Below are 12099 nucleotides of genomic sequence, written 5' to 3'. Positions count from 1 at the left end.
GATGTGTGAGTGAATGCAGCGGTGGGAAGGATTCAGAACCACTTCCACTTATTTGTGGTTAATTGCCTCAACATTCACATAGAAATTTTGAAAAGTGTGTCATGAGTGTCATTTATAACAAATGAACAAACAAAGTGACAACAGTGCAGTGTGACTTGCAGGGCTGCCACATGACACTAAAACCTTACTGGTAGTGTGACAAAGCCCTTATGTTTGTGTCTGTCTATTTCCCACACACAACAGTGACAAATAAATTCACAACCCACAGGCCCCGCCCCTGCTGAGGAATATTTAAATCCACTCTTTTCACGAGTTAGTGTTTCACTTTGTGTGCTTGGTTCTGCCCCAGCACACCACACTGTGGATTTCATTACATTCAGAAGAAATTAAACAGGGGAAACTCCTCACCGTCCAACAACCTGTCCTCCCAGCCCACCCAGACCTCATCTGAGCCTCCACTGGGCCCAGCTGGAGAAGGAGAAAGGAAGAGACATCAGATAAAAAGTTACAGGACAAGCTGAAGAATCAGAGCAGTGAAGAAGTCTGTTGTGCTGGCTGGTAAAAATGATCCTGTGGGTGGCCTTGCTGATGTCTCACTGTTGTTTGGGTCTGAGTGGAGCTGCAGCAGGAAGCCAAGGACTGGAGAAGATAGAGAAATGTGGCACCAGGTGTTCTCAGGTAAAACTGCATCCTCAGGATCATTTAAACCAAACTCTCAGAAAAATACTCACTGATTGTTTCTGAAACTGCTAGCTATAGCTGTGTCCTATCATTAACTCCTACTGTTTCCTGCTGCTGCTGCTGGTGGTACAGTACAACAGCTGGGTTTGATTCTACTATTGCAAGTAATAATACTACTACCACAGCTGGTACTATTGGTTTTATTAATCCTTGTACACAGTTTTGGGTGGCAGGGCTTTTGAGTTAAACTCTGAATAGGGATTTCCTAGAAGCTCTCTGAGCATGAGTCAATCAGTAAAGCTGTAAATCCAATTCCTGACACTGCATGACTCAACTATTGACTCTCTTAAACATTTGTACAACGTTAGAACACATCATGCAAAGATGAGCATACATACTCTACAAGCATCTGCTCCTGGGCTCATGTGAAGGGGGGTGGGTGGACAGTATTTTCCAGTCCCACACACTAGATTCACTTACTCAGTTATTCAAGTTTAGGGAGGAAATCAAAACAGCTGCATATCGAGCTGAGTGGAGAGTAGATCGGTTACACTCGCCCATCTACTGTAGCCTGTTTACTCCTCTCTATCTGGACAGACGTAGAATCTCTGAAGATTTCAGCTTTTATTTTTTCTCCTCCACATTGCAAGTGCACCATAAAGACACCATTCTTTCCCTTTTGCAAGTTTCTACAGGTGTATATTTATACAATTGAAGCTCATGTTGCAGCTCATGACAGTGCTCCAAAAACCCCAATATTTTTTCCAGGTATCTGTCCGCAGTTTGAAGTTGTGTTGTCTTTCAAAACATTATTAACACCTTTGAGGAAAAGCACTGAAAATGCACTGTTGTGGGAGACTGGGTACTGTTTGGTCTTGCAACAAAATAGCATAGAACATAGATAGCTTAGAACAAAGGCTCCTAAAGAAATATCAGCTTAAAAAAAAAACAAGTGAGATTTTGTTTTTCATATTTAGAAAAAAAACCCCCAGAAGCATTCTGTGTTAAATGATGTCCTCCACATCACACAAGTGAAAACATACTTTGACGCTATCAGTCATCACTGGGTGCAGGAGTAGCAGTGCATGTGGAATATCTGGAACACTTATAACTGAGAATATTTCCTGGCTGATAACAAGAATAAACAAGGATGTATTTTTACAATGTTTTGGAAATGAGCCAAGGCAAATTGCATTATACCAAATGGCCTTGGTGATGCACAGCATTGCATTTTGTTCTTCACTACGTGAATTGTAACTCCAGCTGCCCAATTAAAGCATGAAAGGACAAGTGGAGTAATTGCCTAAGAGATAGATTTACCATAACAAACTGCAGCAAAATACAAACAGGTTGGATTTTACCTGAAGGAGAAATGAGGATGTAAAAAGCTCCTCCCTGTTTCACTCGAGTGTGACTCTTTTTCCTGTCTCCTTGCAGGGCCTGCACTGCAAGACCAAACCGGGCTGTGAGTATATGTGCACTGCACCGCATCTGCACTCACGTATGCACACGGGACGAGAGTCGCCATTGACAAAAGTCTGAACAACCATATTATGACCACAACCATGTGATACAAAAACCTTTTACTGACAGAATAATCATTAAAGATCTGAAAGCAGAGTGCTCCGCCTGGCATAAGGTGACACCTGACATGCAATGACAATGAATGCCTGATATATTATTCTCCCACCGCCATACAACACATCTCCAACAAGTCCAATTAAACCACTGAGTTGTACTCAGAACACATCAAGAAAACATTTATTTCGAAGAACACAAAGTGCAAAAAGGGAACCACGATGGTGTCCATGACAGACAACGACAGAGGAAATGATTTGCTTTCTTTGTTCTTTTCTATGAAAAATAGAGAAGAAAACACAACACCTCATAGATCGTTTCACTGAGTCACATTGACGATTGATGATCATGGAAACATGCATGAAATGTGTTAACTTGCATCAAACTGAAGCACACTTATCACCCAGCTGGAACATGACGAAGATGTTGGCAGCCTTTGGCATAACGTTATTGACTGTTCTGTGACTTTGGGGTTTTTCCCTGAAAGTACCTTGAAGTTCTGACTTACGTGTGCTATTTTTTATTTCCTGTGTAGATTTGTTTCCTCCTCCATGTCAGAGCCCTGCTGAAAGTCTCAACGCCTCCTCCGTGTTCCACAATATCAGCTTCTCCACAGTCATGAAGTGTGAAGGAAGGCAGAAGTGCTCACTGCACCTCAGAATCAAAACCGTATTACAACTCACCGGTATGTAAATACGATGAATCAAAATACATACACATATACATACATGTACAAAATAAACTTTGATTCAGCGTTCTGTTAACCACAGCAACCACTTTGAACTAGGTCATCCACAAGATGGGAAACTAGACACATTTTGGACGGACTAATTGAGGCATTCCCGTGCTCAAGTTACTAATTATGGCCCTTACATTACTAGTATGTTACCTTAAACATGAACCAGGTCCCACCAGATTCTTCCAGATTCTTATTTTGTTTGTAATAAATGTTTGAATTGGATATTTATTAAATAATATAAACAAAAGAATGGAGGTGGTAGTCCAGACTGTCAGGTACATTCATCTCCAATCTATCAATCAGTTTATTAGTTGTTTGTTCCTTTGTGTAACAGCCCATTCTGCCCCTGGCATGGCTGGATTGCCGAACAGGCCTCTGAGCTGAGGCAGTGGGGCCCAAGGGCTCAGGACGACCCTGAGCCTCTTCATGAAGTCACTGTTATTAATTCAGCATGTTGTCACAGGGCTTAGTTATTCATGTCAATAACAGAACCACAAAAATACTACTCCTGAATAGCCAGAACATCCACTCTGAACATGTTACTAGAAAGAAACCATCATGATACATTTTAAGTGTTTATTGTTTTCTCAGTATATCTAAAGAGGGGCTTTGAGAGGGGCTGAGTACTCCATGCAGTGGGGGCAGATTGGGGGGTATGCCTGTGGTCCCTAATACATGGCTGTAAGTAGAGAAAAATGACTATTTTGTCAGGGCTGGTGTGAGAATTATTCATGCATTATTCATGCTTCAGTGCTGCCTTTTACTCAGTATAGAGATAATAGAAAATACAAGAATTGTGATATGAAGAGTGCAAAGGAAAGAGGTTTTAAAATTGACATGTGAAAAAAAATTAAACTAATTAAAACTGACAATTTATGACACTGGATGATTGACTTAATGTGGCTCTAATGGCTTCTAGTAGCAATAAACCAATAAAGAATAATCACTCGACCCTGCAGCTCCCTCCCAGAGTTCATAGCTTCTTCCAGCTCATTGTTTTGGCTCTTAGCCTGCAGGTTTGCTGTTTTTAATACTTCTGATTATTGTATATTCTCTGTAACTGACCTCGGAACAATGGAAGTTAAGACTCAACCTATTTGACTGTGTCTTAATAGGGAAGTTTCTAACACAAGCAGTAGTCATAATTACACATGGTTGTCACAGATGACACACGTAAAAGCATTTGCAAAAGTGCAGATTAACAGTGAAGGAAGGAAGGCTCATTTATGAAACCTTTTCCATGATCAAACTTCTGCTTTTGCATAATAGATATGTTAGAATGACGCTGCATGTTCCTGATTCCGCATAATCTGATAAGGTGCAGGTTAAAGTGCACATGCAGGAAGACGCAAGTCCACATGAACGACACAATATAACAGCCTCTATGGATTTCCTCACTGTCTAGGCTCGAGTGGGGAAATCCCTCTGTTCCAAAGAATCCAAAGTCCACTCCACCAATTCCACCTGTTCGTGTATGATGCCTAAAATAGTGCCGACTCACTGCTGCTTTTTGAATGTTTAGCTGACTGATTAACTGCTGTTACTGTTTGACAACAGTACTTTGTACTTCTTTTATATATCTATACTTTTATATATCTCTCTCTCATTAGAGTCCATCCACGGTGTGTCCATCTGCACCTCCACCACAGGGATGATGAAGAGCTGCAGAATCTTTAGCTTCACAAGAGCATCCAGAGAAGAAATGTCTGGACTGAAGGTACATTTTGTAATTTAACCCATCAGATTCATTAAGATTATGTTTTTCAGGAACATTTGGAATATTTTGTTCATGCAACTTATGCATCAGGTGAAATTTTAAATATGTTTGGCTTCATCTCACAAATTCTTGACCACATGTGAAGATACAAGCTCTCAAAACTCAGATTAGTGGCTAATTTGATGCCAAAAGTTTCAGAATCATGTAATCCACTTTGTGCACTCTGGCATTACTGTAGGTTGGCATTGGTCCGAACATGAATAACAGCTTCTATAAAAAGACTGTTGAACCGTGGCAGACACGTGATAGCTTGTGCTTTTATTATTTGCCCTTTTCCTGAAGGTGGAAGTAGACAATGATTGTACTGACATTTCTCCGAGCCAACAAGTGAAAATAACAGTGAAAACTGTGCCGAGCTACTGCAATGTGACCTGGACGGGAACCTATGAAGCTCCAGGTAAGAACATGTGCATGTTTGCATAATTATACAAGCAGCCTTCACTCATGGGCACTTGACTGTTAACAGGAAATTCAGTAGAAGAGAGTTTATCACATGGTACATAATGGAAGTCAATAAAGTGTATTGTGTATTGTATTTGATAGAAACAGGTAACATTAGACATGCTAATCCCTCAGTTATGCTAAGATGAATCATTCATAAGAAAACAGTAGTAGGTGGACATTAGAGCCATGTTTTTGTCATGTCATGTTTTTCTCGCTGTAATCTTCCCCTCCATAGCTATTGTTAATAGCTTAACCATTATTACTTTTCTCCACAGAATGTACGAGTCAAGATTTGCGAAGACATGTCCCAGAATGCATCAGTAAGCACATATTTGTTCTTAACTGAACCAGACAATGCATCATTATGTCTAACCCACAGTATTATAAGCCAGAGGTCTCTTTAGCCATTAAAACTAAACCATTACTAGTTACAACCACTTGTAGGTTGCATATGTCATTTACCCCTAAACAATTAAATCGGTGTGACTTTCTCCCTTTAGATTGTTTTAGACACGCCTGGAGACTTACAACTGTCCAATATTTAACAGGAAGAAACAAAGAGTGGAGAAAAGCCAGAAAATTAAAACTAATTTTGTTTTTTCTTCATTCAATGACCCCTCAGATTCATGTTGCAACTCCCCGTAAGGTCCCAACACTCCAGGCTATCTAATGTAGGCCCTTAGTTGGAGCTTTGACTGAGATGAAAATCTCACACTAAAATGTCTCTTTCAGCTGGGAGGCTGTCATATGATGTAAACCCACAGAGGAAGGAGCTGAGTGTCCGTGTGTTAGACATGCTGGAAGACCACAACTACCACCTCCGCCTGTGCCATAAGGATTTCATCTGCATTGGCACAGGAGCCTATACACTGGTGAATATATCTATATATATCTATATATCTATTTATTGGAAACTGTGAATGGTAAATAGCAAAGTGTGGTAAAGGGACCACAGGCTCTTCCATTTGGAGCTACAGTGCAAGAAAAGTAGAGTTACACAACACACGTGTATACATATTTGCCTTCATAATCATCCAGAAGATTCCTTATTAAAAATAAGTGCTGTCACCATCCCTACCAATGACTTTTGGATGCCAAAGCCCGCTTCAGTACTTAACACCTTTCTCCTGCTAATCAGTTAGTGAATCAGCAGATAATTCACTTTTTTAATCTGTAAAGTTTCTTTAATTCTCAACAAATTTCAAGAGAGAAAAGGTGAAGACCACAATGCAACGGTCTTATCTGAAGCATAATTGGTATTGGAAGGATCCTCACAGCATGCTTGTCTCAGACGCTGCCAAAGCAAACAACCCATACACACACATACACACACACGCATGCCAAAGATGGATAAATCATAAATCTGTGAACCTTCCAGATAAAGAAGGAGGAAGCAGCAAAGAGTGCCACCCTCCCTTACTCCCGACCTTTGCCCTGCCTCTGCATCGAGGTAAGGTTTCATGCACTCACGGTCTGTATCCATTAGTAATCTTTTCCATGAAAGGGAGTGACCCTTTGATACTCATTAGTGAATTCCTCACAGGGTTGGTCAGCCGTGATGGATGCCCCCAGAGTCCAGGTCTGCCCCTTCAAAGACCGTGAGTCAGTTGATTGCTTTTAGTCTCCAAAAAAAAACAAGTGTGAACTGTAGTACTTTCAAAACTGATACCATATCTTATAAGAAGACTGTGACTTCTACTCCCCACAGGTCTTGAAGAACTGTGGTTTGGAATTACCTTTGACCCACTGGAGGAGACGCTGGCATGGGAGCCCGCCTGTCCAGTAAATGCTGTGGTTGTGTTGTGTCAGGAAAGGGAGGACGGCGTCTGTCTGGATCTGCCTCATGCCTCCCAGAGTGCTAGCAGAGAAAAGGTACAAGTCAGCGACTGCTGGAACGGTTGCTGTTTTTATCTTGCAGGGTTTCGAGCTGCTTGTTTTGACCCCCAAATCACTTTGGGTGGGTGTACATGTAACGGAACAATGCACAAGACCATTCGCATACTATGGATGCCAGAAATGCCACACATATAACAGAATGGATCTAGATTATGTAGGAGGAGTTTGAACATGCCATGATCCTATTTGAGGAAAATGTCTCATGATTTACGGATATGAGAATTGCTCGTAACAGCACAATAAGGGACGTCATAAAATCGTATTCCTCATTGACTCAGCAGACTTTATATGGAGGAAAGTATTCTTGACAACAGCTGGTTGTTGGGACTTTCATGAATGATGTCAAAATGTGTTTCCGTATTAAAGTAAACTGTATAACATTGCACTTAACCTCAAGCCAGCCAGACCCATGTAAAGCTTTTCCAAACAGTTTTTGACATATGAGTACTGTTGCAAGAACGCAGGATTAAACCTAAGGCTGTGTCACTTGAGAAGGGAATTCTCTGTTGATATAAAATCAGCCAGTGACGCAGAGAGTCGCCCCATTGAAAACTAAGCTGATTTAAAAAAAACTATTAAGTCTAAACTCAAACACAATAGATCTAACTCCTAATATCTAATCTAAATATTTAAGGTATCCACTTCAGTTGTCTCAACACTGTTCTGTGTGTGAAGATTGTTGTTTCATTAATATATACTTCATTAATCTTTGCTTTTCAGATAACATTTACTAAAGTGGATCCACACCCTCAACTGTGTATGAAGGTAATGATCACTTGACCTCTTTTGGCTCTTCGGGAGTTCTAGAGTAGAGAGGGGCTTTTATTAGGGCTTGCACAGCAGAACTCGGTATCAGTTCAAATAATTTATCTCTGACTAAGCAATAGTTCAACCTGCTGGGAATTACCTATTTGCTGAAATGAAAATGAAAAGATTGACTCCATACTGATGTCTGTAACTTAATAGCACGTCTAAAACTCATTAATTTAACACATCAAATCTTGTATATTTAAATGATACAAAAGCCAAAACATAAAAACAGCATGTTGCAGTTTTACAAGGTTTTGAGCATTGGTTTTAGGTTTTAGAGATGCTGCTAGGTGGATTTAATCACCTTTAGATACAGCCAGGCTAGCTGTTTCCCCAACTTTCCAGGCTTTGTGCTAAGCTAAGCTAAGACAACTGTCTGAAGGGCGAATAAGGAGCTACCAGCTGGTTAGTATAAGTTACTGGTTAGCTGACTGCTTACCAGTTAGCTTAGCTTAGGTTTGGTAGAAATGCCAGTGCAGTTGTTCCAACTTCAGGAAAAGAGCAACATGCAACTCATGCAAGTACAGTAAAAAAAAAAAAAAAGGGGAAACTGTATTCAAACCCTCAGTGAGAGCTAACCCATCCACAAAACAGAAGTGCTGTCTATAAACTGTATAACCACTGGACAATGAAAATAGAACTGTGTTTTCTTCTTCAGTTCACTGCAGGCTCTCAGTCCTGGACCAGGTGCCCCTTTGCTGATGCGAGATTCCAAGGTAGACCCACGGCTTTGAGTCTCATCACATCAGCATGATAATCATATTACTTCAATTCATATTGCACCGCTACCTCAGTCTATGTCAGTAATTCTACATGACAGTCGTGTGACCACATAGTGAAAATGATGGCAGATATCATACAGTGTGTGATGCTGTAGAATTAATAATAAATAACGTTAGCTATGCAATGATTTCCAGCGTGGGAGGTGGTCGTGACGAGAAGACGAGGTCATGAAGATGTGAAGATGTTGTCGCAGATCACAGCAGATTTTTCTGTGGGGCAGTGTGTGAGGTCCGAAGAGTCCTCTGTGTGCCAAATCAACCGAACACACAATGTGCACGCGGTAGGTTTTACACACTTACTGCAAATGTACAGATCCCAAAAGATATTGTGGTGGAGAGCGCTTTTGAACACATCGCCCCACAATCTGCTATAGATCTTTGGTTAGAACATACAGTTAACCTTGTTTTCATACTTACTTCTCAAACCTTTCTCTATGGGTGTGCCTACGTTGGTCACATGAAAGAGCTGCCACAACATGCTTGGACTTGCAAAGTAGCTTATCTTCCTAAATACTATTTGTTCTATATTTTGTTTTTTGTTGCTGGGAAGCAACACACAACAACACATCTCGAAGGTATTGTGTCTGCAAATGTAATCACCAAACCGATTATTTGTGTGTTTCCCAGGAAAAACATAAAGCTGTTGGCTTAAACCTGACAGGGGGACTATGCAACTCTTGTTTCCAGGTATTTATGTGAAATTAATAGATCTTTTAAAGAAAACTGCACGTCTCATTTCCTCAATAACTCTGAATATACATCTTGTATTTCAATAGGTGAAGAGGCTTGATGTGAAGTTTGCTGTCACAGTAATTTACTGTCTTGAGCTATGCAGTAAGTATGTTTTATGGGCGACTGCTCCTTAGAAACTAGAGATGAGTTCATCCGTCTCTTCTTTTTTGGTCCCATCCTCTGTGGTCTAATCCGGGCCCATCCCAATTCTGTCTTTTCCTTTCTTTCCCTTTAAATATTTACTACCTGAGGCGCCATGTTACTTTGAAGTGCAAATGGTTTCCACTACTTACTCTCTTAAAACATGATTTGAAGCCGTAATAGACCATGTGTTTACCGTCACACCATTTCTAATAGGGTACTTGCAGCAAGTTTGCCCTAAGTGGTTTCTTGGCATCATTTTGAAAAACAAGAGGATCCTCTGTGCCAGCATAATTTTCTCAGCTTAAAATGTGTGTGTAGTGATGGATGAAACCATTATGTATAAACATAAGGACTTTGAAGAAAGTGAAGAAGAAATATTTGATGCACTTTAATGTCTATCTGTTCAATATGAAGCTGGAGCCAGTAGCCAATTAGCTTAGCACAAAGACTGAAAACAGGAGGAAAGAGCTAGCCTGGCTCAGTCCAAAGGTAAAATCCTCACTGCACCTCTAAATCTCACTAATTAGCATGTAATTATGTGAATATGAACTAAAGCTGTTCCTCTGCTTCCATACTGCATGCTAAGTTAAGCTAACGTTCTCCTGGCTCCAGCCTCATATTTCTGGGAGTTTATTAACGGCGAAAGATCTTAGAGAGCACAAAACAAATTCTGAGTGCTACCAAGTCTTCAAGTTAACACTTGTTGCAAATGTTGATGTTGACAACTAAATTCTGTTCACAGATCAGTCAGTGCCCCTCAGACCTGTCATCTCCAGTCAACCCTCTTGGGACATGACCTGGTTTGTTGTACCAGCTGGTGTTTGCCTCTCAGGCATCATAATTGTCACTGTGGTGCTCCATGTACTGTTGACGGGTAAGCAGAAAACTACGGTGTGATGCAGTATTACCCTGTTGACATACTGTTATGTATGCAAGCACTTATACCAAAACTGATTTAGGCCCAGTTCCAGTGTCAACCTTCAGACTGGCAGACTTTGTTGCATATTCCTGATGCACATGCTTGATTAAGGCTTCAGTGGTACAGACTTGCTTGAGGGAAATATCCACAATTAATAGTGTTCTAATGATAAAAACTGTTTACAAAAAGTAAAAATGCTCATTTTGCAGAATGGTCTATTTCAGACCATATTCAAGTACAAATACTTCAAAATTGCCTTAAAATTGTACTTAAGTACAGTGCTTGAGGAAATATAGTCTACTTATTTACTTTGCACCACTGTTCCCATAACAACCAGTTACAAAACCCATCATGTCAAAGCACTTACTCTTGCCAGCTGTACATCGTGCAATCGAAATGATTATATTTTATTTTATATATTATATATATATTTATATATTTTATTTTTCAGTGGACTCCCTTCTGTGTATTGACGGTTTATAGTAATCTGAAATTGAAAGCATCATGAATGTAAAGGGCAGTGCAAAATGTACAACTCATTTGAAAATTAGCCTCTGAATTTGTCATTTCATTTATGTAATTCCTCATTTGATCCACCCTGTGTTCTGTTTTAGTGCATCAGAGGAAGACGCAAAAAAGAAATGGAGGCTGTACCTCTAAAAAGCAAACAAGTGAGATTATTACAATCTTTTTTCCTTTGTTGACTACATAGCATACACATTTTCAAATACCCTAAACCTGAACCTAATCCTTTGTTTTCAATAGATCCTGCTTTTTCCTTTGTGGTCCCTGCATTACAAACACAACCTGTTCTCCATGGAGGGGTCCTCAGACCTGATTTATCGCAGTGTGGGCACACCGAGAGGGCCAACTTAATCTCCAAATGACTAAAGAACGGTGCTCCAGTGTGATGCTTTACTTGTAATGTGGAGTCTAAAACTGTAAAGATGTTACACAAATCAAACAAGTTCTCTGTTGAATGCAGTGTACAATGTTGAGACAGACATTTGTGTGTATTTCTGTGTACGTGCTGTTAGGATGCTTGTTATAGTTATTGGCTTGTGTTCATGGATTCTGTGTTGTGTTGCCTGTGTGGGTGAAATGTGTATATTATCACGTGTTAAGTTAAAATATTAATTCATCTTGCAGCTAAACAGTCCATTCCCTTTCTTTTTGAAATTATATTTTCAATAAAAAAAAGCAAAATATGAAAGAAAACCTACTTTTAGTTTTTGTTCCTGAACACCATGTTTTTTCATAATAAATAAACTGATAATTCACTTTTTTTCACTTCAGCAATGTTCATATTAAGTTTTCAAGTATTAAGAATTAAGTTTTCAGATCTATTTTTTCTCATATTAGACGTGAACAGTAGTCACAGCCTTAAATGTGCAATATCACTCACTACATTATGTAATAAGATTATGAAGAAGTTCAATCAAGAAGACTATCTTTAAGCTACATTCATTCAGACTCTTTTCAAACATAATCAACTAATTATGGGTGTTAACTCCTTCAGTTAAACCAACAAGATTATGCCATAATGTCCGCCAGCCAATCAGATAAACGCTGTCAAATTATAGAACTGTTCTCCTCT

The 12099-nt window shown here is 39.8% G+C and overlaps 1 protein-coding gene across 1 annotated transcript; it reads left to right on the top strand.

Moving 5' to 3' along the window:
- Positions 1–350: 350 nt before the first annotated feature.
- il17rel (interleukin 17 receptor E-like) lies at positions 351–11702 on the top strand. The gene is made up of 18 exons (XM_070853953.1): positions 351–678; positions 2119–2146; positions 2795–2944; positions 4609–4715; positions 5058–5172; positions 5495–5539; positions 5952–6091; positions 6598–6669; positions 6763–6817; positions 6928–7091; positions 7836–7880; positions 8584–8641; positions 8843–8988; positions 9335–9394; positions 9484–9541; positions 10326–10457; positions 11117–11173; positions 11268–11702. The coding sequence occupies exons 1-18, from the start codon at positions 565–567 to the stop codon at positions 11387–11389; spliced, it is 1668 nt and encodes a 555-aa protein (XP_070710054.1). The 5' UTR covers positions 351–564; the 3' UTR covers positions 11390–11702.
- The last annotated feature ends 397 nt before the right edge of the window (positions 11703–12099 follow it).

This window comes from Pempheris klunzingeri, chromosome 22, assembly GCF_042242105.1.
Source record: "Pempheris klunzingeri isolate RE-2024b chromosome 22, fPemKlu1.hap1, whole genome shotgun sequence".
Lineage (NCBI taxonomy): Eukaryota > Metazoa > Chordata > Actinopteri > Acropomatiformes > Pempheridae > Pempheris > Pempheris klunzingeri.
This window is presented reverse-complemented; position numbering and strand designations above follow the sequence as displayed.